The 26,889-nt window shown below is 34.7% G+C and overlaps 1 protein-coding gene across 15 annotated transcripts in view; it reads left to right on the top strand.

Moving 5' to 3' along the window:
- The window catches only part of EHBP1 (EH domain binding protein 1), a 560,843-nt gene that overhangs the window by 360,231 nt on the left and 173,723 nt on the right, over window positions 1–26,889 (top strand). For all 15 annotated transcript variants that reach the window (XM_074399272.1, XM_074399282.1, XM_074399294.1 and 12 more), the window contains 2 exons: window positions 5,899–6,080; window positions 9,922–10,061. In XM_074399272.1, the coding sequence (XP_074255373.1) occupies window positions 5,899–6,080; window positions 9,922–10,061 (322 nt within the window). The remainder of the gene's footprint in view (window positions 1–5,898; window positions 6,081–9,921; window positions 10,062–26,889) is intronic.

Genomic DNA, 26,889 nt, shown 5'->3' with positions numbered 1-26,889 from the left:
GTACTAAAAATACAAAAATTAGCAGGGTATGGTGGCAGGTGTCTGCAATCCCAGCTACTTGGGAGGCTGAGGCAGGGGGATCGCTTGAACCCAGGAGGCAGATGTTGCAGTGAGCCAAGATCATGCCACTGCCCTCCAGCTTGAGACAAGAACAAAACTCTGTCTAAAACAAACAAACAAACAAAAAAAACCATGAAGTTGAATATAAGAAACAAATCACAAAAATGCTTATTTTATTTCCTTATAGAAAATTTTAAAACTCACAAAACTGTATAAGTCTTTTTTCACTTTTTAATTTTGGTCAATATATATAACAACATTTCAAACATCTTTAAGTGTACAATTCGGTGGCATTGCACCATCACTACCATTAACTTCCAGAACTTTTTATCATCCCAAGTAGAAACTGTACCCATTAAACAAAAACTCCTTATTCAATCCTTTCCCCAGCACCTGGTAACCTCTGTTCTACTTTCCATTTGCCTATTCCTTATATAAGTAGAATCATATAATATTTGTCCTTTTGTGTTTGGTTTTCTACACTTAACATAATGTCATCAAGGTTCATCTATATTGTTGCATGTGCCAGAATATCCTTTGTAAGGCTGAATAGTATTGCATTGTGTATGTATGGATAAACTAAATGTGGACAAACCACATTTAATTTACCCATTCATCAGCATGACATTTTCAAAAAGTGAAGGAAAGGAGTAATAAAAAATTTTGAATACTATTTACTTCTGGAGGAAGGAATGGAAAGGTTACAATTTGGGAAGGGATGTGAGGCTTTTAAGGTACTGGTAATGTTCTGTTTCTTAAGCTGGGTGATGAGTATAGGATATTCATTTCATTATTAATTTTTATGTTTTATGCTTTATTATGTATATTTTATAATTTTAAAATTCAGATGTTAATGCTACTAGTTAATTTTTAGTGTCTTGTAAGAGACCTGATAAAGTATTTGTATATGACAGAATCTTTTAGAACAGTCTATGTAATAAAGCCTTGAAAAATTATAAAAATCTAAGTAACTTTCTGCACCCTTACCCCTAGTTCTCTTGCATGTGAGAAAGGATTACATTGCGATTATGTGGTTTATTTTATACAATATTGTAATAAAATCAGCCAAATATTTTAATAGGAGGGTCATTACATTAATTTTACTAATTGTAGGGTTCATAATAAATGAAATAGCATACAATGAACTACTATTCTGTAAGGAAACTAACTTAAACAATTTGGACAAGAAATGTCCTCTCCATCTTCTTAGAATATGAATTAAAGCCAAATGTAGTAGCTAATGCCTGTTATCCTAGCACTTTGGGAGGCTGAGGGGGGAGGATCACTTGAACTCAGGAGTTCAAGAGTAGCCTGAGCAACATAGTGAGACCCCATTTCTACAAAAATAAAAAGTGAACTAGATGTGGGTGGTGTAGTTCCAGCTGCTTGGGAGGCTGAGGCAGGAGGATTGCTTGAGCCCCATAGGCTGCAGTGAGCTGTGATGGCACCACTGCACTCTATCCTGGGTGACAGAGTGAGACTCTGTCTCAAAAAATAACAACAGCAACAACATCAAAAGAATATGAACTAATAGTTACGCCATTGAACTACATTGCTTGCTACCATTATGTTTTATACTGTGTTCTTAGTTTTAGGGAGGAAAAAGTAGTGAGATTATCTAAATGCTTTTTTTAAGCATGATTTTTTATTTTTTAATTTGTGTGGATACATAGTGTATTATATTTATGAGATGTTTCAATACAGGCATGCAATGTATAATAATCACCTCATGAAAAATGGGATTTCTATCCCCTCAAGCATTTATCCTTTGTGTTACAAACAATCCAATTATATTCTTTTACTTAGTTTTTAAATGTACAGTTAAATTATTATTGACTATAGTTGCCCTGTTATGCTATCAAATACTAGATCTTATTTATTCTAACTAAAAGCTTTTTAAAAAATATATAAATACAAAAATATTTATAAAGAATTCCTGAGTCTCAGAATATGTTTATTCATTTTTATAATTAGTTCATTTCTTATTATAAAAATTGCAAGATCTTTACCCCTGTATGCTTATGTACAGAGAAAATATTTATTCACCTGTTGCTTGCATTGTTACTATATGAATAGCAATGAGAGTTTATTGAGGTGGAGAACTCATTTTAGGTTTGTCTTGAACATAGTGGGCGTCCATGCATGAATTTTAATTATGTAGCTACACTACTTTAAAGTAAACAGTTTGCATTGAATTATGCAGTTATCTATTTTTTCTCCTTTCAAGATTGTTGACCCTGGATGGACTATTTATTAGTGTAATGAACCAGGTTAAATGGTCCATAAAAATTAGTAAACACTATTTATTGAATACTGACTATATGGTAAATACTAGTTATTTTCATGTGTTATTGCAAGAACTTCTCTAGGACATATTTATAGTATGAGAATTGCTGAGTTCTTAAGATTTGCATGTATTCAACTTTATGAGATGTCAGATTGTTTTTCAAAGTGGCTGTATCAGTTGAAACTCTCTCCAGCAGTGTAAGAGAGTTTGCATTGTTTCACATTCTTACCAATCTGAGGGTGTGAAACTGAGGCTTAGATACATGAAGAAATCTGCCAAAGATTAACCAATGAATGAATACTGGTGCCACATTTGAATCCAGGTTTGTCTGATTCCAACTGTGATAGACTGTATTTCAAAGAAATGGAAATATATAGGCTAAGTCTTTTTATTACAATGGAAATAGTTATGAAAAATGAGTTACATTTTTTAATTAAAATAATTTTGTGTAAGAACTTCCTTAGGGGAAGTATTTCTGAAAATGTGATTTTAAATTAACTGGATCAGAAATGCCTGGTGGTAGTGGTGTGTATGTGTGGAGGGGGGATATTACTTTTTAGTAATCAGATTCCTAGGTCCATCATTAGGTCTACTAATTTAGGATATCTAGGGCTGGGATCTAGGCATTAACACTCTTAATAATGTTTCTTAGTTTTGTCTTTGGTTTTTAATAAACATTAAAGTTTAAGAACCTTTGCTTTAGGGATTTTAAACTAATTTTCAAAATACTGCCAGATGCACGTACAAACTGATGTATAAACATAGGCCCAGAGACAGATATTCAGACAGATACTCAACATTCAGTTTTTTAATGACTCATGTCTCCAAACTTTCATTTTCTACTAGTTCCTCTTACTCTTTTTTCTCTCGTTCTTATTCTTTTGTCGAACCCACATGTGATCTGAAGTAACATTGGGACCCTAACAGCAGTAATAGTAATTTTCTCTAAACTCTTTCTCCCTGGTTGATCCCTAGTCCCTTTAAGAAGGACTGTAGGAGGCAAAAGACATGCTCATTTGAGTGCAGTCAATTATTTTCATTCCTCTCATAGAACTGATTATAGCAATGTTATCCATCTTGGGTGGGTACAGATTTAGACTTGGTGGTTTTAAAGAAAATGAAGATTTGTGGAGTGGGGTTGGAGCTATGAAAGATCCCCATGTTTTTACTCATTGCTATTCTTCTTAAAATGTATTTTCTGAGACAGCTAATTTTAAGGAGAAAACAATGTCTGAACTAGGTGGAGAATTACTAGGAACACCATTCAAATTCCTTTTCCCAATTATGAGCCATTACATTGTAGGACATAGTATATTAAGGACACAGACTCCAGTGAGGTCCTGTGTTAATTAATACTGGAAATGGATATCATAGACTCAAAAGAGCTCTATTCTACTCACCTGCCCAGACCTCAGAAAGCACTCTTTTCATTGTTCCTAAGCAAATAATTGCTTAATTAAATAGTACAGCTAGAATTTAGTAGCTTTTATTACCTATTGTTTCGAAGACACTGATTTACCAGATGCCTAAAAAACTTTTTTTTTTTTTTTGCCATGAACCTGAGTTCAGAGGAAAAATTTTTCTACCTACTTTTTATTCTAAAAAATGAAATTAGCAGAATATGATAAAAAAAAATCCAGACTTTTGCAGAACCATTCTTAAACTAAGTTTTCAAAATTATGCTCATTTCTAAGTTATCTTAGTTTTTATAGCTTATTTAGTTATAAAATTAAATAATTATATTAAGGAATCAGTGTCATACTTTGTGAAAATGTGTGACAGTTGATATGTCATGCTTTCAAAACAGAGGCTTTAAATCCTACATTATATGTAGAAATTGTTAGCTATTCTAAAGGTACAATAAGAGATTATTGTTCATATCAGTGTAATAAGTTGATACTCTCTGATCATACTTTTTCATTTTGCTCATTGTCAGAACCTTGAACCTTAATCTTATTCTTTGATTGACAGTAGCAACCAGGGAAAGAACACTTGTATTGTTTGGTATAGTCACATCTGTTCAACTTGATTCAGTTGAGGGTATTTGCATATTCTTAAGTATTTCTTCTGAGAGGGCTTAAATCCTTCTCAAGTGCTTGATGCATTTTTGAAATTCATTCATAAGGTATCTGCATGCACTAATAGTTCTGTATATTATTGCTGTGCATAATCTGACAGATAAGACCACGTTTTAAAACAAGGTATTCTTTAGGGATGCTACATTACATTTTTACTCATTCCGTTGGGTAGAAATGTCAGTTTTTTTAAAAGTCTGTTTTAATGTTTTGATTAAATTAGTATATCTTTATTTTAGGCAAATTTTTCAAACAGGAGAAATAAAGATTTTTAAATAATACTTCAAAGGTATTAATGCTAGTTTTTCTTGCCTTGGTTTGAAAATTGAATGATTTTATGGAAAATAATTGTAGAATTTGAATGGATTTCTGTTTAGCCTCCTTGTTTTATAGAGAAAGTTACTGAGACTCAAGTTTTCTGACTTGCTCAAGGTCACACAGCTTGAAAATTAAGATTTAGATTTTGGTCTTAACTCCCATATCAGTAAACTGTAAGAAATAATGGTACGTGATTTCGGATTTGTTATTTACACATAATCCTACATCTAAAATTTTCCCTTTGCCATAGAACCCACAGTCAGAGATTATATCTTATTCATCATATCTCTCCAGAATTTACATGGTGTCTTGTACAAAGTTAATATACAACCATTATTTTGCTGTCCTGTTTTTATTGTTCTCCTAGGCTATTATTATTCTGCAAAGGTTAGTTAAGAAACACAATAACTTAGTAATGGAATGTTAAGTACTTCTGATAGCAAATAGGTTTCATTTTGTGTTCTATTTCTGATGAATTGGCAATACCAATGTTGAGAAGAATTCTGAGATTTGCTGGAGTCAGTCAGTGGTGTCTTCATGGGCATAGGATCAGAAAGCCAACTGTTTCTTTTATGATATGTATGCTTTTATGGGAGAGAGAACTATGGACACACACACACACACGCACACACACACACACGTGCGTGCCTGGGGAAGAAATAAGACTGAAATACAGGATACATAGAATTCAGATATTATAGCCAAAAAAAAAAAAAAAGAGGTAGATTGCCACCAAGGCTAGAAGTTCTATAAATAATTGTAGGCGTTTAAAAAGGAGAAATATTATTAGGTTACATCAAACATAATCAAAGCAAGGAAAACAATTGTTGCGTATTTCTCTTCTCATAGTAACCCTGGAGACTTTCTGTCCTAGTTTTCATTCCTTGCTTCTCCTTTTCTGGTGTTTCGGGTTGTTCTGATCTTCTCTTGTTTCTGCCTGGGTTACCTCTTTCCAGTTGCGTGTCTGCCTTACTTATAAATATAAAAACTATGATATAACTTCATTGTAATTTTATTTAATTATTGTGTGATAGGAATTTAATAGGTAAAGGAAATTTTCAATTGTTATTTGATATATTATTAAATTCATACTTTAAAATATTTGGCTATAAATAACTCAAAATTACATAGTCTTTTTTTCCCCCTTTAATCTTCTAGGAATCCCCTTCTGGTCGAAGGAAAGCTCTTGCTACTAGCAGCATCAATATGAAACAGTATGCAAGTCCTATGCCAACTCAGACTGATGTGAAGTTAAAATTCAAGCCATTATCTAAAAAAGTTGTATCTGCTACTCTTCAGTTTTCATTATCTTGCATTTTCCTTAGGGAAGGAAAAGCCACGTAAGTTTCTTTTGTCAAATAAGCTGCCTCACATCGTGTTTCAATACAACACAGCTTTTGACTCTGTAGACTGGCAACAGTTGAACGTCTCACAGCATACCAATCATTTTTGCCATTCTTTGTTTCAGAGGCTGAATTAAGGGAACTCCTTGTTATTTATGAATAGTCTCTTTTTACTCCAGAGAATGTACAGTAATATAAAAGTGATCACAGCTGGTTTCAAAATTTAAATTGTATATATTAGGATATTATAAGTATTCGTTTTCTATTTCAGTGTCTTCAGTGTAGTACTCTGAAGTACACACAATTCAATGTGTAGAACTGTTCGATGCAATTGAGACATGAGAGGAACCCAAAGTGAAAAGTTTAGGATAAAAGGGATAAAATAGTTAAGGGAACTTTTGCCAAATCATATTCCTTGGCTCGACCTTCCAAAAATTATGTAGGAAGGTACAGTTAGATAAGCAGTTTATTATAATCATTCTTTTCAAAAATCACTTCTTAAGCACTGAGAAAGCATTGCATAGAGATTTCTAGATTCAGTTCTAGTCTCTTAAAAGTGTAAAATTCTAACTAGACAAAATGAGCTGAACATACCTACAGAAGGAGGAAAAAGGTATACACCATCACACCCAGCTAATTTTTTTTTTTGTATTTTTGGTAGAGACAGGGTTTCACCATGTTGGCCAGGCTGATCTTGAACTCTTGACCTCAAGTGATCCGCCCCCGTCAGCCTCCCAAAGTGCTGGGATTACAGGCAGGCATGAGCCACTATGCCCAGGCAGCAAGTTAATAAGCTATTGTGTACAATCAAGTTAGGAGTAGGTGAATGTTATGGGTGTTGTGAAAGGTTAGTACCTAAGTGGAGTGGACGGTGAATAGACAGGAGAAATGGAAATCCTATACCCAGACTTAAAAGGTGAGGGGAAAGAGACAGCTGTGAACATTTCAATCTAATCTCAATCACAGTTCTGAATGTATTTGACCTAATGGAAAGTGGTTACTATAATTGGCCATGTCTACTTGACTGATTAGACTGGATTCTGTGCGTCAGTCAAAATGAGATGCTTGATATTCATCTACATGGCGCAACACAGGACTTGAGAGATAACAGTAAACCTCCTCTCTGGAAAGTTGGATTCTAAGCCAGTGTGGTAGGGACAGTGCAGAATTGAAAGCATCTTAGTCTTTCATCTCAAGATCTTAAATTATAGACCTAAATACTGAGTAATTAAAAATAAAGCTCTTACCCTGAATGGAGTTTAAGCCAAAAGAAAAGGAAAGGAAACAGGAAGAAGACAAATTCAGAGAAGATCCTTTGAGGGTGGACTTCCTTCCACTGGGCAGAAGCTGTTAAGTGAATCAGCACCATTCGCAGGAATCTGGATGAGAGGAAATTCAGCCAAACCAAATGTCTCAATTTGAATTGAAAAGGAATTCTTTCCGAACATCCTAAATTCCCTCTCTACCTCCTCCTTCTTTTCCTTGTTACCTTTCCCCCAAAAAAATGTTCAGGGTTAAAATATGAGGAAATTAAAGTGGTATGAAATTAAGCAAGTTAACAATGTTTGGTTTGTTTGGTTTGGTTTAGTTTGGTTTGGTTTGAGACGGAGTCTCGCTGTCTCACCCAGGCTAGAAAACAGTGGCACAATCTTGGCTCACTGCAACCTGCTCCTCCTGGGTTCAAGCGATTCTCCTGTCTTAGCCTCCCTAGTAGCTGGGATTGCAAGTGTACACCATCACACCCAGCTAATTTTTTATATTTTTGGTAGAGACAGGGTTTCACCATGTTGGCCAGGCTGGTCTTGAACTCTTGACCTCAGGTGGTCCACCCGCCTCAGCCTCGCAAAGTGCTGGAATTACAGGCCTGAGCCACTGCACCCAGGCAGCAAGTTAATATTTTAAGAATGACATTTTGAAATTGTCTCCTGTTGATAAGTGAGCAATTTGTAAGACATTCACGTAAGATAATATAACTTTTTTTCTCATGCAAACTTTGTGTCACTGAATTTATTTTTAAAAGGGGAAATGATTTTGTTAACTCTAAGACTTATGTGAGATAAGATGCAAAAATCAGTTTAGGCTGTAAAGTCATACTATATTTAGAAGATAACGGCATATTAAGCGTTACTTTACAAAGAAATAATGTCTTAATTTGGCTTTCTGAATTTGGGGGAAGTATAGCAAAGTAAAATTAATTTGTAAATAGCATATATATATTTCATTCACTGTAGTTTATTTGAAATTTAAGGTGGAAATAATACATGAAGAAAATATAAATGATTTGACTTTTATAGAACTTAATGTAAACTTTATAAATTTGTACTTAAAATACTTAAAACATTTTAAAAAGTTTATATATATCAAGTACATAGTATTTAACTTACAATCAGCCAAGGTAATTTTTTTATCTTGTAACTCTTAAAAAGAGTTTGTTTTTAAAGTGCTTTTCCTACTATAATAGTTTCTTAACTTTTGGGATGTTATGTGCCCCACATTTAAACAAGATTTAAATATGATTTACAGGGGTTTACCACTTTGTTTCCTTCCTGCTCACAAATTCAAAAGCCTACATAGACTTCAGATTTAAAATCTTGTTCTAATTCCTTTGGGAAGTTTGAATATTTTAAACTCTAGGTCTTATCTGATTTGAAAACTGTCTTACTGTTTTTTGAAACAAGTTTTTGTTTCCAGACTTAATTCTCAGGAAACCCTATTTTAATTCCATGAAGAAAATTTTAGGCCAGGCACAGTGGCTAACACCTGTAATACCAACACTTTGGGAGCCTGAGGTGGGAGAATCACTAGAGCCCAGGAATTTGAAATCAGCCTTCACAAAATGGCAAGACCCCGTCTCTACAAAAATTGTAAAAGTTAGTTGGGCATGGTGCTGTATGCCTGGGGTTCCAGCTACACAGGAAGCTGAGGCAGGATGATTGCTTGAGCCCAGGGGGTCGAGGCTGCAAGTGTCTTTTTCATGTAATAACTTATTTTTTTCTGGGTAGATACCCTGTAGTGGGATTCCTGGATTGAATGGTAGTTCTACTTTTAATTCTTTAAGGAATCTCCATACTGTTTTTCACAGTGGTTGTACCAGTTTATATTCTCACCAAGTGTAAAACTATTCTCTTTTTATCACATCCATGTCAACATCTATTATTTTTTTATTTTTAAATTATGGCCACTCTTGCAGGAGTAAGGTGGTATCTCATTGTGGTTTTGATTTGTGTTGAGCATTTTTTTTATATTTGCTGGCCATTTGTATATCTTCTTTTGAGAATTGTCTATTCATGTCCTTAGCCTACATTTTTGATGGGATTATTTCATTTTTTTCTTGCCGATTTGTTTGACTTTCTTGTAGATTTTGCATATTAGTCCTTTGTTGGATGCATAGTTTGTGAATATTTTCTCCCACTCTGTGAGTTGTCTGTTTACTCTGCTGATTATTTCTTTTGCTGTGCAGAAGCTATTTAGTTTGAAGGTCCCATCTATTTGTTTCTGTTGCATTTACTTTTGGGTTCTTGGTCATGAACTCTTTGCCTAAGCCAATGTCTAGAAGAGTTTTTCCAATGTTATCTTCTAGAATTTTTATGGTTTCAGGTTTAGATTTAAGTCTTTGATCTAACCAGTTAATTTTTTATCTTATTAGCTCTTTACTAATTAATCATGCCATTTAAAAATTAATGAATATAAGTATTTAGATTTTTTGTTATTTTTTTACAACTGATAAGACTTATTGACTGACATACCTTACAGAAAGAAGGAATTTTTTTAAAGAAACTATCATTTTTCAAACAATGTCGTTTAACACAATGTGCTATATTTTGAATCATTTATGTAGAGATGAAGACATGCAAAGTTTGGCTAGTTTGATGAGTATGAAGCAGGCTGACATTGGCAATTTAGATGACTTTGAAGAAGATAATGAAGATGACGATGAGAACAGAGTGAACCAAGAAGAAAAGGCAGCTAAAATTACAGGTTGGTTTTATTAGCATTAAACTAAAAGTTTATCTTTTGTTGCAGAGTTCAAAAACTCATTCTCATTTCCCAGGAAGAAAACAATTCTTCTTAATTAGAGTTTTTTTTTTTCTTCTTTTAGCCGTTCTACAATAAAATATACTATTTAGTTCTCTGAAAACTTTCCATGCTGTTTATAATAGATTTTAGCAGTTTGAGATCAAGTACAAGGATTGTCAAAATAACATGAAACATTCTTAAACTGTAGTATGAAGCAACCTAAATCTGGTCATACTTATTTTGTCTGTGTGTGGATGAAACCTCTGTAAGTAAAGATCTGCCTATAAAGGATAATAGGACACAATAAGGAGATGGATTGGCTAGCTGCTTCTATTTCATATTCATTTATTGAATTATGTGGACATTTTGAGTTTTGAATTTATATATCTTAGGTATCCTGGTATCGAAGCTTTCATGCAGCTATTCCTTCAAGCTGGTTTGATCAAGCTACGAAGATGTTAAGTGGTTAGAACTTCTTTTTATTAATTGGTCAATAAATACTTATTGAAAATTTGGCTGTCACACTTAAGGAATTGATGTTATACTTCTATTATTGCTGTGAAAATTAAGCACAATTTACATATTCCTTTTAGATGATGAATTGCTCTAAATTTCTGAATTGATATCCCTTCACTTCTATTATCTGTTTACCTCTTGGTAATTTTTTTCAAATTCATTTGAGTACTTTGTCACTCACCTTTTGGTTCTGCCTCCGTTCCTGCTATCATGTGGGAGATTTCCATTTATTCCATGTATCACTCGTTTAACTACTCAGCTAAAAAGTTCTGTGACTTTCTTGACTCTGATGACGTACGCTTCTACTCCACTACAGGAAATCTATCATAAGGAACTGCTCAGACTTGTGTGCAGTTAGATGTTTTTTCATGTGTAAATTTTGTTATTTTCTAATTTGTGATTGCAGTTTTGATTTATTAGTTGGCCCAACCATGTTTAGGAGAGTGTGTTTTACCATGTGCTTTGTTTATTTATTTCTAGTTTGTTTGCTTATTCATTCAAATGAAATTCAAAAATATCTTGAATTTCAAAATTTTTAAAAAATTTATTGAGATTTTTAAATAAAAAATTTAGACTACTACAAATAGCAGTCTAAATATATGATTTTTTTTTCTTTTTTTTCTTTCCTTTTTTTTTCTTTTTTTTTTTTGAGATGGAGTTTCACTCTTATTACCCAGGCTGGAGTGCAATGGGGCGATCTCGGCTCACTGCAACCTCCGCCTCCTGGGTTCAGGCAATTCTCCTGCTTCAGCCTCCTGAGTAGCTGGTATTACAGGCATGCGCCACCATGCCCAGCTGATTTTTTGTGTTTTTAGTAGAGACGGGGTTTCACCATGTTGACCAGGAAGATCTCAATCTCTTGACCTCGTGATCCACCCGTCTCGGCCTCTCAAAGTGTTGGGATTACAGGCTTGAGCCACCGTGCCTGGCTATTTTTATACGTTTTCTATTAATGTGTTTTTACATATATATTTGTTGTATTCATCATTAGACTCAACACTCAACCTCTCATTACAGGCATAGCTTGTTTTACTGAACCTTGTTTTATTGCACTTAACAGATTTTTTTTTTTAAAGAAATTGAAGATTTTTGGCAACTCTACATTGAGCAAGTCTATCAGCTTAGTCTATCAGTCTTTCCAACAGCATGTGCTCACTTTGTGTCTCTGTGTCATTTGATAACTTTTGCAATATTTCATACTTTTTCATTATTGCTATATCTGTTACAGTGATCTGTGACCAATGATGTTTGATGTTACTATTATAATTATTTTGAGGTGCCATGAATTGTCCCCATATAAGACAGCAAACTTAAGTGTGTTCTGACTGCTCCACCAACCAGCTGTTCCCTGTCTCTTTCTCTCCTTGGGCCTCCTCATTCCCTGAGACATAAGAATGTTGAAATTAGGCCAGTTAATAACCCTGCAATGCCTGTAGGTGTTCAAGTGAAAGGAAGAGTTGCGTGTCTCTCCCTTTAAATGAAAAGCTAGAAATGATTAAGTTTGTCAGGAAGGCATGTCTAAACCAAAGATAGGCCGAATGCTAGGCCACTTGTGCTAAACAGTTAGCCAAGTTGTGAATACAAAGGAAAAATTCTTGAAGGAAATTAAAAGTTCTACCCCAGTGAACACATGAAAGATTTTTAAAAATGTGTAACAGCCTTATTGCTGATGTGGAGAAAGCTTTAATGGTCTGGATAGGACATCAAACCAGCCATAGCATTCCCTTAAGCCAAAGCCTAATCCAGAGAACTCTGTTCAATTCTCTGAAGGCTGAGAAAGGTGAGGAAGCTGCAGAAGAAAAGTCTGAAGCTAGCAGAGGTTGGTTCATGAGGTTTAAGGAAAGAACCCATTTCTGTAACATGAAAGTGCAAAGTAAAGCAGTAAATGCTGATATAGAAGTTGCAGCAAGTTGCCCAGAAGATCTAACCAAGATCGTTGAAGGAGCTGGCTACACTGAACACAGATTTTCCATGTAGACAATACAGCCTTCTATTGGAAGAAGATGCCATCTAGCAATTTCCTAGCTAGAGGAGCAAAGTTAACACCTGACTTCAAAGCCTCAAAACTTCAAAGGACAAGTTGGCTCTCTTGTTAGGGGCTAATGTAGCTGGTGACTTCAGGTTGAAGTCAGTACTCATTTATCATTCCAGAAAATGCTAGGGCCCTTAAGAATGATGCTAAATCTATTCTGCCTGTGCTATACAAATGGAGTAACAAAGCCTGGATGCTTTTTATAGCATAGTTTACTGAATATTTTAAGTCCATTGTTGAGACTTGCTGTGCAGAAAAAAAGATGCCTTCCGAACTATTACTACTAATTCCTTTTAGTGTGCTGCCTAAAAAAGTAACATCACTGCTCATTGACAGCATACCTGGTTGCCCAAGAGCTGTAATGGAGATGTACAAGGAGATTAGTGTTGTTTCTGCAGCACATAGTTTAAGGAGTAATTTTGATTTTCAAGTCTTATTATTTAAGAAAAACATTTTGTAAGGTGTAGCTGTTATAGGTAGCGATTCCTCTGATGATCTGAGCAAAGCCAATTGAAAACCTCTTGGGGCCGGGCGTGGTGGCTCAAGCCTGTAATCCCAGCACTTTGGGACGCCGAGGCAGGTGGATCACGAGGTCAAGAGATCAAGACTATCCTGGTCAACATGGAGAAACCCCGTCTCTACTAAAAATACAAAAAATTAGCTGGGCTTGGTGGCGCGTGCCTGTAATCCCAGCTACTCGGGAGGCTGAGGCAGGAGAATTGCCTGAACCCAGGAGGCGGAGGTTGCGGTGAGCCAAGATCGCGCCATTGCACTCCAGCCTGGGTAACAAGAGCGAAACTCTGTCTCAAAAAAAAAAAAAAAAAAGAAAACCTCTTGGAATGGATTCACTGTTCTAGATGCTATTAAGAATTTTGTGGTTCATGGGAGGAAGTCCAGAATATCAACATCAAGAGGAGTTTGGAAGATGAAAAAAGCTGATTCCGATCCTCATGGCTGACTTTGAGGGGTTCAAGGCTTCAACGGAGGAAGTAACCACACTTGTGGAAATTGCAAGAGAACCAGCATTAGAAGTGGAGCTTAAACATATGATTGAATTGCTGCAATCTCATGATTAAACTTGAAAGGATGAGGAGTTGCCTTTCTGAATGAACAAAGAAAGTAGCTTCTTGACATGGAGCCTACTTCTGGTGAAGATGCTGTGAACATTGTTGAAATAGCAACAAAGGATTTAGAATATCACATCACTTTGATAAAGTTTGGCAGGGTTTGAGAGGATTTATTTCAATTTTAAAAGAAGCTCCACTGTGGTGTTGTCAAACAGCATTGCATGCTACAGAGAAAATTTTAATGAAAGGAGAATTCAGTTGATGCAACAAACTTCATTGTTGTCTTAAGAAATGGCCACAAGTATTTTAAGAAATTACCCAGCCTTCAGCAGGCACCTCTTTGATTAATCAGTTGTCGTCAATATCAAGGCAGGAGCCTCCAACACCAAAAAGTTGTGACTCATTGAAGGCTCAGATGATTGTTACCTTTTTTTTTTTTTTTTTTTTAGCAATAAAGCATGTTTTAATTAAGGTATATATGTTGTTTTTAGACATAATGCTATTGCATACTTAATAGACTATAGTATGAACATAACTTTTATATACATTGGGAAGCCAAAAAGTTTTTGTGATGTGCTTTATTGCAATATTCACCGTAGTGATCTGGAACCAGACTAGCAATATGTCTGAGATTATACCTGTACAGTTGAAGCCAAAACAGCATGGATTGAACTGCATGGGTCCACTTATACATGATGTGTTTTCAACCAAACACATGGAAAATACAGTATTCACAGTATACAAAACCTACATACATATAGAGGGCCCACTTTTCCTATATGTGGGTTCTGCAGGGCCTGCTTTGGAACTTGATATATGGATTTTGATATAGCAGGGTCCCTGGAAGCAATCCCCCATGTATACCAAGGGATGACTGTATATATATCTTTTTTGTAGTTTATATTTTTAAGACAGAAAACTTCACTACTAAATTATTTTTTCTATAAAAGTTTATTCTCTTAAAGCTTCATTATAATTTGTATCAGTTTGCCTCATTTAATGCCTCTTGCCTTGAAATTTTCCCTATTGATATTTGTAAACAATAGTTTTAGATTTGTATTTTCTTGGCATATTTGTCACTTGATTTTTAACCTATCTGTATTATTTTAAGTGCTTCTTTTATTACAGCATTTGGTTGATTTAACTTTATAAGCTTTGCCCTTCAATATTATATTTCTTGATAACTGATATACTTAAGTGTATTTATATTACTTTATTTATACTTTTATTTTTTGGGCTTTTCTTAGTTTTTCCTCCCATGTTTTACATGTTGCCTTTCTTAGATTTTCTGTATTCAAACATTTTTAATAGAATAACTTAGAAGGTATATAACCTGTTTTCATTTTGGGCTGGTATTCTCTGTAATAAATAAGCCAGACAGAAAAAAATGAGTAAATTTTTATTTCTCTGCTTACATTAGAAATAAAGCAAAATTTGTTGACTCTCTACTTGTAGAATGAGAGATACAATATGATTCTGTTCTTCACTTTATTTAAACCCTTTCCTCCAACGTCTATTGGCTATTATATTTATTTCAATAACATTTTGCTAATTTTTTTCAATAGTACACACTGATATTTGCATTGTGTTTTATAATGATGTCAGCAACAATTTTTAAAATGTGGTATCTTTCCCATCTTTGAGTTTTGACATCTTTCTTTCTTTATTTTAATCTTTGAGTTTTGGTTGTTTGGCTAACTGGAGTATTTCCAGAAGAATAAGTAGGTTGTCTTTTTCCCTGCTACTACCAATCACCTTCTACCTTGTCTTAGTTTGCTTGGGCTGCTGTTACAAAATACTTCAGGTTGGGTAATTTGTAATCAACAGAAATTTATTGCACAGGTTTTGGAAGATGGGAAATCCAAGATGAAAGAGCCTGCAGATTTCTTATCTGGTGAGAGCCTGTTCCATATAGATGGTGCCGTGTACGTGTGTACATGTGGAGGAACAGCAAAGAAAAGGGACAAATTTGCTTCCTCAGAGGCTTTTTTTTTTTTTTTTTTTTTTTTGAGACAAGGTCTTGGTTTGTTGCCCAGGCTTGAGTGCAGTGGTGCAATCTTATCTCACTGTAACTTTCACCTCCTGGGTTCAAGGGATTCTCCTGCCTCAGCCTCCCAAGTAGCTGGGATCACAGGCGTGCAACACCATGCTTAGGTGATTTTTATATTTTTAGTAGAGAAGGGGTCTTACCATGTTGGCCAGGCCGATCTCAAACTCCTGACCTCAGGTGATCCACATACCTTGACCTCCCAAAGTGCTGAGATTATAGGCATGAGCCACCGTGCCTGGCTCTCAAAGCCTTTTTATAAGGGCATTAGTATTATCTATGAGGGTAGAGCCCTCAGGAACTAATCACCTCTCTGTAAGCTCTACCTAAAACCTTCGCCTTGGGATTAAGTTCCAACATAGGAATTTTGGAGGGACATCAACATTCAGACCATAATATTCCTATCCTTCAAAATTTAATTCATTTGTCACATACTTTGAGAAGCCTTTGATGCTCCTTCCTTCTTAAGCTTGACCATTCCATCCTTTATGGTACTATCACTTACAAATGTAGGCATTTTCTTATAGACTGAGTTTGTGTAATTCCAGTGGAATATCAATTGGAACTTTTTAGAGAATTGGTTTGTTATTTGTAGATGGCTTTTGATTAAAACTAAATCTCAGTTAGACACAGGTACTCTTAAGTAGGAATTTTTAAAACCTCATGTTTGCATAGTTTTGAGCAGTATTGAGCTATTTTGATCACAGCAATGGGAGAAAAAATGATAATATGTTACAGTTTCTACACTAGTATTGAAAGGAAGAGAAAGAACATTAATTTTTGAGGAAATGTAGATTTAATGACAGCATTCAATAATTATCAGATTTCACAACTAAACCCTTGCTGCCCAAACATACACATATTCCTTATTTTCTAAAATTCCTGCAAGAGCAGTAACTTTCTGTTAGGCAGTTCAAAATTCTCTGAACCTAATTGAAGAAATTGTTTTGAGGCAACTTTGGATGCCTCTATTTTGAGTTATTTATTTACATTTTTAATATTTTATTAAATTCCTTGGAAGTAGAAACTGTGTTCTAATCACTTTTTCATCTCCAGCTTCCAGCACATTATCTGGGACATAATAGGAATTTAATATATCTTAACCGAAAGGCCATAGTCAATGAATGAAGCTTCATTCTTTCTGGCTTATATTGTTCCATTTGACGTTTAATCACATACTACCTTTTACAGGGTAGAGTGGTCCCATTTTATAGAAGGAATATGTTCTGAAAGGCACACATAATTCAAAGCTCAATAATTCAAAACTAGTTTTCTAAAAGGAATGAATGTAAATTGTGAGTGTTGAGAAGAAGGGGCAGGTGGAGGCAGTGGGTGCCTAGATGTATGTTGTAAGTCCTGATAAATTCACAATCATTGTAGCATAATTTTGATTTGATAGTACTTTTTTTTTTTTGGACATTTTCTATTATATTTGGAGAGTATGGCAACCTAAATTAATAGCACAGCATATTATGGCAGTTGTTTGGCTTCCTTAGTTGCATGTCTTAGCACATTTAAATTCCATTCCAAAGTTACTAACTTACAGGGATATTTTTTTTAGCACCAGCATGACCACTTTGAAAGTTTTTGAGTGAAGTAGTTTTAACGTAATAAAAACATTATCGAAATGTAAGCATTAATGTTAAAATAATAGCGCAAAAAAAATGCATATTTTTATAAATATGGTTACAAAATAAAGTATGGTAAGTATTTTTAGTTACCAGCAACAGTGGCAATAACTTAAACACAGTTTATATTAACTTTTCTTTCCAAGTTTGAAATTGTTATTGACACAATTTTTATGGAGGAAGGAATCATTATTTTAAATTGTTCCTATTAATTATATCTTAATGTTGCAACATAAATGCATAAAGTACAATTGTATTATGTTATTTAAAATTATATTGAATGTATTATTTCTCCAACAAAGCTCAAAATTTCTTGAGGGAACAAACTGTTAACGATTATTTTGTGTACCTCTTAGATTGACACCGCAAGGGTATTCATGTAGTGAGTAATTTCTTATGGAAAGTTGTTAAATCAGCGGTATTTGACAAAAAAAAATTCTCCAAAATTACAGTCTTTGCTAGGAGGTGAAAGTAAATCCCTGGTATCTGTACTTGCACTGATCAGAAATCCCTACACTGTTCTGAGAGACTACCCTGCTAAATAGATACATAGTTGGGGACTAGTTCTCAGGCAGGAACCATTTATTGATGCTGCGTCTATAGATACATTTTACTGAGGTGCAGCACCAGTGAATAGGCAGGAGAATTTTGACTTGCAGTTGGAAAAATCACTGAAATGTAGCAGGAGTGTTAGACCTTGGAGTTGGAGAAAAAAATGCCTTTTAATAGAAAGTTTGCTGCAGCCAGTAGTAGAAATTACGAAACCATATGGTTTCAGAACAATCAATGCCTGTATCTGTATGGCACTCACACAATGCTTGAAGCAGTAGTTGGCAATATGATCATCTTTGGAATTCATGTTGAATTTCTGAATACACACCAACAGGAAGAAAAATAAAGATTCCTGTATTATAAAGACAAGGTTCTGTTGAATACATGACAGAAAATCAAGTGCAACTGAAGTAGTTTACAGCAAGCATTGTTAAGAGAACTCAAACATGAGGCACCTGAAAGACCCCTGGTGTTCTTCAAGTTTCTTGTGTTGCAAAGATCACCATGGGGTCTACCTAAAATCATCCAGACATTCGGATTCATTTACATGACCCAAATAAGCCAAATAGCATTAGATTCACCTAAAAGGATATTGGATAGGAAACACAGTTTGCCAGCAGGGCATTCCTTTTTCACCAGAGTTTTCACAGCAGTCTGAGTACTGCTGTTTATCCCCCACCACCAAATGACAACGTGGGTACAAAGCGACAAGATCTGCATGGGAGCAGGGATTACCTTGCCTTAAAAATCCCCATGTAGCACAAGAGCAGATATCTTTTTTTTTTTTCCCCTTCTAATTCCCAAACTGGTCTGAGCTGATACCTTTGTACCAGTTTCATGGGTACAATTTCCAAGATTCCTATAAAGGACATGCATATTTATAAGAGTCTCCACATTCAGAGAAGCTAAAACCTGTGACCTTATACCAGGTATATAGTTTATTCAGAATCTTCCCATCCAGATGTAATTTGTCAATCAGGTTTAATTTTTACCGTAAGCAATGTTGCTTGGTGTTTGTTAAGCCTTTTCCCATAGTTGATAAAGTTAATTTTGGAGAAGGAAGAGAGAGTGACGTATTGGCTACCTTCAGGGAACAAAATCTAACAGCACAGATGGTAGTAGAGAAGATACTAGTTATATATTGAGGAGCTGGAGTTGATGATGGTATGACTCAGCCTTCTGAGATTAAATCCTACTTACTAGAGCTATGAATGGAGATAAGTAGGTCTTCTACCTTTTGTTAGAAGGATCCTTAAAATAAATAAGGGACTTTAGTCAGAGAGTAAGACCATTAATTTGCTTCTGGTTTTTACCTGGCATCCACCCACTAGTACCTAGGCATCTCATGAACAAAATCATAGGATTGTTGTGGCCTCAATTAAAAAAAAAATTAACCCGGCTTGGTGGCATGCACCTGTAGTCCCAGCTACTTGGAAGTTGAGGTGAGAGGATTGCCTTAGCCCAAAATACTTTGTTTAAATAAAAATTAATTGAAATGGCCACCTATTTTGGAGGTCCATTAAAAGGATGAGAATTTTGGAAAACTGCCTCTGTTATTTAGTCACTAAGGTTGGGAATAGGGGGAAAGCAGAGAGGTAAGGCAATTCTGATCCCTTGAGCCAAAAAGTTTATAAGGTATCATAGCTACCTTCTTTTTAAAGGCATTTGAAACCCTAGGATGAGAGACTGAAGTTGTCAGAAGTATATCTCCACAGTCTTTAGAACTCAAATATGTCAACTCAGAGAATAATAGAAGTAGCAGAAGACACAGACTACAAGTTCGGCTTACTTTCTGTGTCACTCTTAAATGCTAATGCTGCTTTATTTGTACTTATGACACAAAATATTATCTAGCTTCCCCTACCCCAAGGCTCTCAGAGAGGTCTGCTGATACTGATAACCCATCTGACAGGCCATGGATGGAAGTGAGGGCTCTAAAAAAGAAGTTAGAAGCCTTCTAGTATTTAGGGGAGGAGCCAGGAGACAATTAATATTCAAAGTACCTAAATGAGTTCTCTAAGGATTTATCCTAGGAATTCAAGGTTAGTTTAACCACATTAATAAAGGAGAAAAATTATATAATCAGTTCAACAGACGAAGAAAGGAACATTTGACAAAATTCAACACCAAGTTTCTTAGCAAAGTTTTAACAGAAGATAATTTCTTCATTTTGATAAAGGACATTAATGAAAAGCTACAGCTAGCATCATACTTAATGGTGAAACATTGCACACTTTTCCCCTAAGATTGGGAACAAGGCAAGGATGTTTGCTGTTACCATTCAACATTATATTTGAGGTTCTAGCAAAGTCACAGGATATAAGATCAATATAGAAAAATCCACTGTATTTTTATACACGAACAACAAACATTTAGAAAATGAAATTAGCCCAAAATATTTGGTTTAAATAAAAATTAATTAAAATGTCCACCTATTTTGGAGCTCCATTAAAAGGATGAGTATTCCTGGAAAACTGCCTCTGTTGTTCAGTTATTAAGGTTGGGAATGAGAGCAAGCAGAGAGGTAGGGCAATTCTGAAATTAACCAAATTTCATTTAAGTAGAGGTAAATAAGAAACAGACTAAGAAATAAATTTGACATGAGGTGAAAAACCTCTGTTTTATTTATTTATTACACTAAAAAGTGTAATACATTACTAAAGGTAACTAAAGAAGACCTTAATTAATGGAAAGATAACTAGTGTTCATAGATTAGAATATTCAATATTATTATTTTTCCTCAAATAAATCTATAAATCAAGCTCAATGCCAGTCATAATCCTAACAGGTGTCTTTTAAAAATAGAAATTGAAGGCTGGGTGTGGTGGCTCATATTTGTAATCTCAGTACTTTGGGAGGCTGAAGTGGGCAGATCACCTGAAGTCAGGAGTTCAAGACTGACCTGGCCAACATGATGAAACCCTGTCTCTACTAAAAATACAAAAATTAGCTGAGTGTGGTGGCGGGCGCCTGTAATCCCAGCTACTCAGAAGGCTGATGCAGGAGAATTGCTTGAACCCACAAGGTGGAGGTTGCAGTGAGTCGAGATCACGCCATTGCACTCTAGCCTGGGTGACAAAGTGAAACTCTGTCTTAAAAAAAAAAAAAACAGAAAGAAATAGAAATTGAAAAGTGATTATAAAGTATATTTGGGGATGCAAAGTAACCAAAAGAATCTTGAGAAAGAACTGAATTATAATACTAATACTACCTGATATGAAAATTTACTGTAAAGCTATAGTAATTAAGATCGTGTCAAATTGGCATATGACAGACAAGTAGATCAACAGAGCAAAACAAAGTCCTGAAATATACCCAAACTTGGTCAATTAATTTCAACAAAGTTGTAAGCATAATCCAATAATTGGGGGAAAAAGTGTTTTCAGTAAATAGTGCTGAACAATTGCATGCTTATATAGAAAAAATGAACTTCATCCCCCACCTCTCAATATACATTAATTCAATGTATTCATGGTAATTAATAACAAACATTAATTCAAGATAGATCATAGACCTAAATACAAAACTATAAAATGACGAAGCTTCTGAACAAAAGCAAAACAAAAACCTAGATTACTGCTTTTTTGAACTAAGGGTAGGCAGAGGGTTTTTAAAGATGACACAGAAAGCAATAATCAGGAAAGAAGAATTTGAGAGAAACGAGAGAGAGAGAGAGAGAGAGAGAGAGTGGGAGAGAGAGCAAGAGCGAGCTATGCTGGGCCATCTGCAAGCCTTTCCAGCGAAAACCAAATGTTGAGTAAAGCCATTTTGGACATCCAGCTCTGCCAGGCTTTCAGATGACTTCAGCCCAGTTGCCATCTAACTACAATGAACTCCAGCTGAGTCCAGTCAACCCACAGAACCTTGAGAGAGAATAATTTGTTGTTTTAAGTCACCAAATTTCGAAGTGGTGGATTAAAATATAACATTTTTATAGATAAATGGAACATTATAGATACATGTATACATATGTAGACATAGATACATAAACAAAACAGTATGTCTATAATGTAAAAATGAAAAATATACCTTTCTACCTTTATAAAATGATGCAAAGTGTTATGACTCATTCAGTTCATTCATTTGCAACATAAATTAAGTACTAGCTATAGGCTTAAAATTGCTACTTGTTAGAAATACAAGATGAACATGACACAGATGCATAGCTGTTAACTTCTATTTTTAATATATTAAGTGTGTGAGGGGACTCTCTAGGGTCATTAGACAAGAAGTGCCCACTAGGTAGTTGGTAATTCAAGTCTGGCACTCAGTATGTATTTGAGAATTATCTTCATTTATGTGTGTGGTTAAGCCAAGAGAATGGATGAATTCTTTCAAAAAGAACAGATTTAGGGGAAAAAAAAGAATGGGACCTATGATGGGACCCTAGGCAGAAGGAAGAGTAATTATTATTAAAAGAGACTGAGACAGAACTCTCAGTCCGAGATAGGAGGAGAATCAGAAGATGCTAGTACCTTAGAAGAGGCAGTCACATATTTATGGCCTTAAGCCTATAGAGAAAGGGGTATCTTTTTAACCTTAATCTCTGCCAGTAAGTTTAAGTGTTACTATTTTAGACCATCTTAAAATAAGATACACCTGAATCTTGTTATACTTTAGGGAATAACGAGGATGCTGCAAAATTTGCAGGTATGTTGTAGCTCTAGGAAGTTTTTTTTTTTCCTTTTAACTCAACTACAAACTTTCTTAAAAGGAAAAAGCCACCTACTCTTCATGCTGCCATCCCCATCCTCACCTTTTTTTTGTTCAATATGATAATCTCTGGTATTAAATTTCTATCTTCTTTTGCCTTCCTTACAGTAAAGAAGAATCTCAAATTATTTGACCCTTTGCTTCGATTGCCTGCCCCTAATTTAGTTTCTCTTCTTATTCTCACCAACTTGAAGCAGGTTCATACCGACATACAGTTGTAGGAAATATATGGGTTTATTGCTCAATTTGAATAGTAGTAGGGGAGAAATTTACACTGTTACATAAGATTATTAGCATTTTCCAAACAGTTTCAATTTTCTGTGAAACAAGGCTTTGTAAACCAATAAAGTATTATGTAAATATATTGGGTAGGGTAATATATTTGGTCAGGGTAGCATGTAATTGCAAAAGCTTCCCATTAAGAAAAATTCCAGCAACAAATTTTTGTTATAAAGTTTCTTTTAACTTTTTCCGATTATAAAAGTAAAACATTGTAGAAAATTGGAAGAAACAGAAAAGTATTTTTTTAGAAAGATAGATACATAACAAAATTATACATTTTAGGCTGTTGACCCACATAGCAACTGCCAATTGAAGTATTTGCATGGGAAGTTTCACCAGCTGTCCACAACTGAATAGCCCCAGTCTCAGTTGCTGTCCACACAGTCACCCAACACACAAACATAGCAGTTATCCTAGACTTCTTTGCCTATCATCTATGTCAAATTAATCATCAAACCTTCTTTATCTTTTATTCAGTTAACAAGTATATATTGAGTGCCTTCCTTCATGGAGTGGCAATGCTTTGTCTTACCTCCTGTCCTTTTTTGTCAAATGCTTTCTCCATGTTGCTGCTCTAATGTTGTTTCTGAAATACGCTAGATTCCCCTAACTCTCAGAATAAAGTTCACATTCTTTAGTTTGATCATAACAACCTTCATGATAGGACGTTTGCTAGCCCCATCTCATTCCATTTCCTATCACTGGCATCTTAAACTCCAACTTGCAGTTCCTCTAGTATGTCATGTTCTCTTTGCCTCCTTTTATCCCCATCCATTTCCTCTTTTATTTTAGTAATTATATGTCTATTTGTCTTGTGTTAGCTCAAATGTAGATAAAAATCCAGGAATCTCTCCTAACCTCTGAGTTATATGTCTCTCTTTCAGTTAGTTTCCCATAGTCTACAGTGCTATCTCAATCATAATATTTATCATACACCGTATATTACTTTACTTGCTCATCTACCCCACTAAAATATAAAGCCATGAGAGCAGGTACTAGCCCAGGCATATAATAGGTATTTGATAAATGCTTATTAAATAGATAAGTGGTATTTTTTTTGAGATTGCCTTTTTATGATTTGGATTAGCATTTATTTGCAAACCAAATGAAGGTATTGAGATTCAAATTTATTTGCAAACCAAATATTGGTATAGAGAATCAAAATTACCTTTTCACTCTGTTAATTTAAATAAAAGTTCTAGGAGTGAAGTAGGGATTTACTTAAGCTAAGGATGAATGGGGGAAACTACTAGGACAGTTTGTCATTAGTGAAGAGAGTGTAAAGAAGAAATTACTTTGAATTAGTTAATGAGGAAATGCCCATAGGTGATTTTAGATGTCACCAAAAGCATGATGACGAGGAAGAAATACTTTAAGCATTCAGAAAAATAATTTAGTTATATAATGGAATCATCTTGATTGTATTTTTTAAAATGCCTACATTATACCTAAAACTCTGTAGAACAATATTAATGATTTGAAGGTAGGAACTAAGTCTAATACTTCTTCTATATTCCCTGCAGTGCTCATTATATAAGATTTTAATAAATGATTGATTTCTTCTCTCATCGAGATTACTTTTAGGAACATAAGGCAATAAAGATGTCTTAGCTATATAAAGAAAACTACAAATATTTGAGCATTATATAAACATTTTTTGACCTATTAATTACATATATAGGAATATAGGACAAACAAATAATACTAAGATACATGATAAAATATGGATAATAATAATCCTTTTTTGGTTATTTATGAGAATTAACTGATTGTTGATGCAAAGCCTCTCCCACTGCTTAATAATTAACTGCTATTATTAATATTTATTTTTATATTTTATATTTTCAAAGTTATTCATATTTTATATTTTCAAAGTTATTCCTGTAGGGCAAGTAAATAATACTAATACACGTGATAAGATGTGAATAATAATTATTTTTTGATTATGAGAATTAACTGATAATGGATGCAAAGCCTTTCCCACTGATGAATAATTGTTAGCTGCCGTTATTAATATTTCTTTTTATATGTTCAAAGTTATTCATATTTTTAAAGTTAAAAATCAGTTATAATCTTTTTTAAAAGCCCAACTAGCAAAGAATGAAAAAAAATTAGTCATGAGATTGGTAATCACTTAACATTGCTCTCTCACTCCATTATATTTTTCTTAAAAATTACCAAATTACAAGAACTGCAAGTGGTAGGTAAATGATCTAATTTATAAATGAATTCTACCTACTGAGAAATTTACTAGGTTACCTTGAGTCAGAATAGGATTTAAAACTATTGATAGTACAAGATGGAAGAAGAAACTTTATAAAAGTCTGACTATTCATCTCCTACTGTTCAAATTGGGATAAAAAGTTCAATTGATATTGTGTTTACTTCCTATTTTCTGTTATTTACCCTGACTATCTCAAGCAATTTTGTTTATGCAAAATATATTTTCTCATTCAGAAAAAGAAAGTTGATAAGCTTATCAACTTTTCATAGGTATTTTGGTGAAAGGTCTATAACATGTCTCTGACAGCCTAGTATTTTCATATCTGGATACTTTGGAGATATTGTGAGTTTGGTTTCAAACCACCACAGTAAAACAAATATTGCCATAAAGCAAGTCACACAAATATTTTGGTTTCCCAGTGTATATAAGAGTTACGTTTACACTATACTGTCGTCTGTTAAGTATGCAATACCATTATGTCATGTCTTCTTCACTAGGAGTCGGTTCCATGTCAAGAAGCTGCTTTCTTTCTTCATCTAGAAAAGCAACTCCTCATTCTTTCAGGTTTTATCATGAGATTGCAGCAATTCAGTCATGTCTTTAGGCTCCGCTTCTAATGCTGATTCTCTTGCTGTTTGTACCACAATTGTGGTTACTTCCTCCACTGAAGTCTTGAACCCCTCAAAGTCAGCCACGAGGTTCAGAATCAGCTTCTTCCCTCTTCCAGACTCCTTTTGATGTTGATATTTTGACCTCCCTTCCATGAATCACAAAATCCTTAATGGCATCACAGAACAGAGAATTGTTTTCAAGAGGTTTTCAGTTGACTTTGCTCAGATCATCAGAGGAATCACTACCTAGGACATCTATATCTAACAAAATGTATTTTTAAATAGTAAGACTTGAAAATCAAAATTACTCTTTGAACTATGTGCTGCAGAAACAACACTAACCTCCTTGTACCTCTCCATCACAGCTGTTGGGTGACTAGGTGCATTGTCAGTGAGCAGTGATGTTACTTTTTTTTTAGGAAGCATCCAAAAAAGGAATGAGTAGAAATACTTTGGAAGGCATCTTTTTTTCTGCACAGTGGGTCTCAACAATGGGCTTAAAATAATACTCAGTAAACCATGCTGTAAAAAGATGTACTGTCATCTAGGCTTTGTTGTTGCATTTATACAGCACAGGCAGAGTAGATTTAGCATCATTCTTAAAAGCCCTAGGATTTTCAGGAATGGTAAATGAACATTGACTTCAACTTGAAGTCACATTCTTCAGTATCATCACAACTTGAAGCTACATTAGCCCCTAACAAGAGAGTCACCTTGTTCTTTGAAGCTTTGAGGCTTTGAGGCTTTGAAGGCAGGTGTTGACTTCCTCTAGCTAGGAAATTGCTAGATGGCATCTTCTTCCAATAGAAGGCTGTATTGTCTACAAGGAAAATCTGTGTTCAGTGTAGCCAGCTCCTTCAACGATCTTGGTTAGATCTTCTGGGCAACTTGCTGCAACTTCTATATCAGCATTTACTGCTTTACTTTGCACTTTCATGTTACAGAAATGGGTTCTTTCCTTAAACCTCATGAACCAACCTCTGCTAGCTTCAGACTTTTCTTCTGCAGCTTCCTCACGTCTCTCATCTTTCACAGAATTTACTAGAGTTAGGGTCTTGCTCTGGATTAGGCTTTGGCTTAAGGGAATGCTATGGCTGGTTTGATGTTCTGTCCAGAC

The sequence above is a fragment of the Saimiri boliviensis genome, chromosome 1 (genome assembly GCF_048565385.1).
Source record: "Saimiri boliviensis isolate mSaiBol1 chromosome 1, mSaiBol1.pri, whole genome shotgun sequence".
Classification (NCBI taxonomy): domain Eukaryota; kingdom Metazoa; phylum Chordata; class Mammalia; order Primates; family Cebidae; genus Saimiri; species Saimiri boliviensis.
Note: the sequence above shows the minus strand (reverse complement) of the source record. Positions and strands in the feature narration are given on the sequence as shown.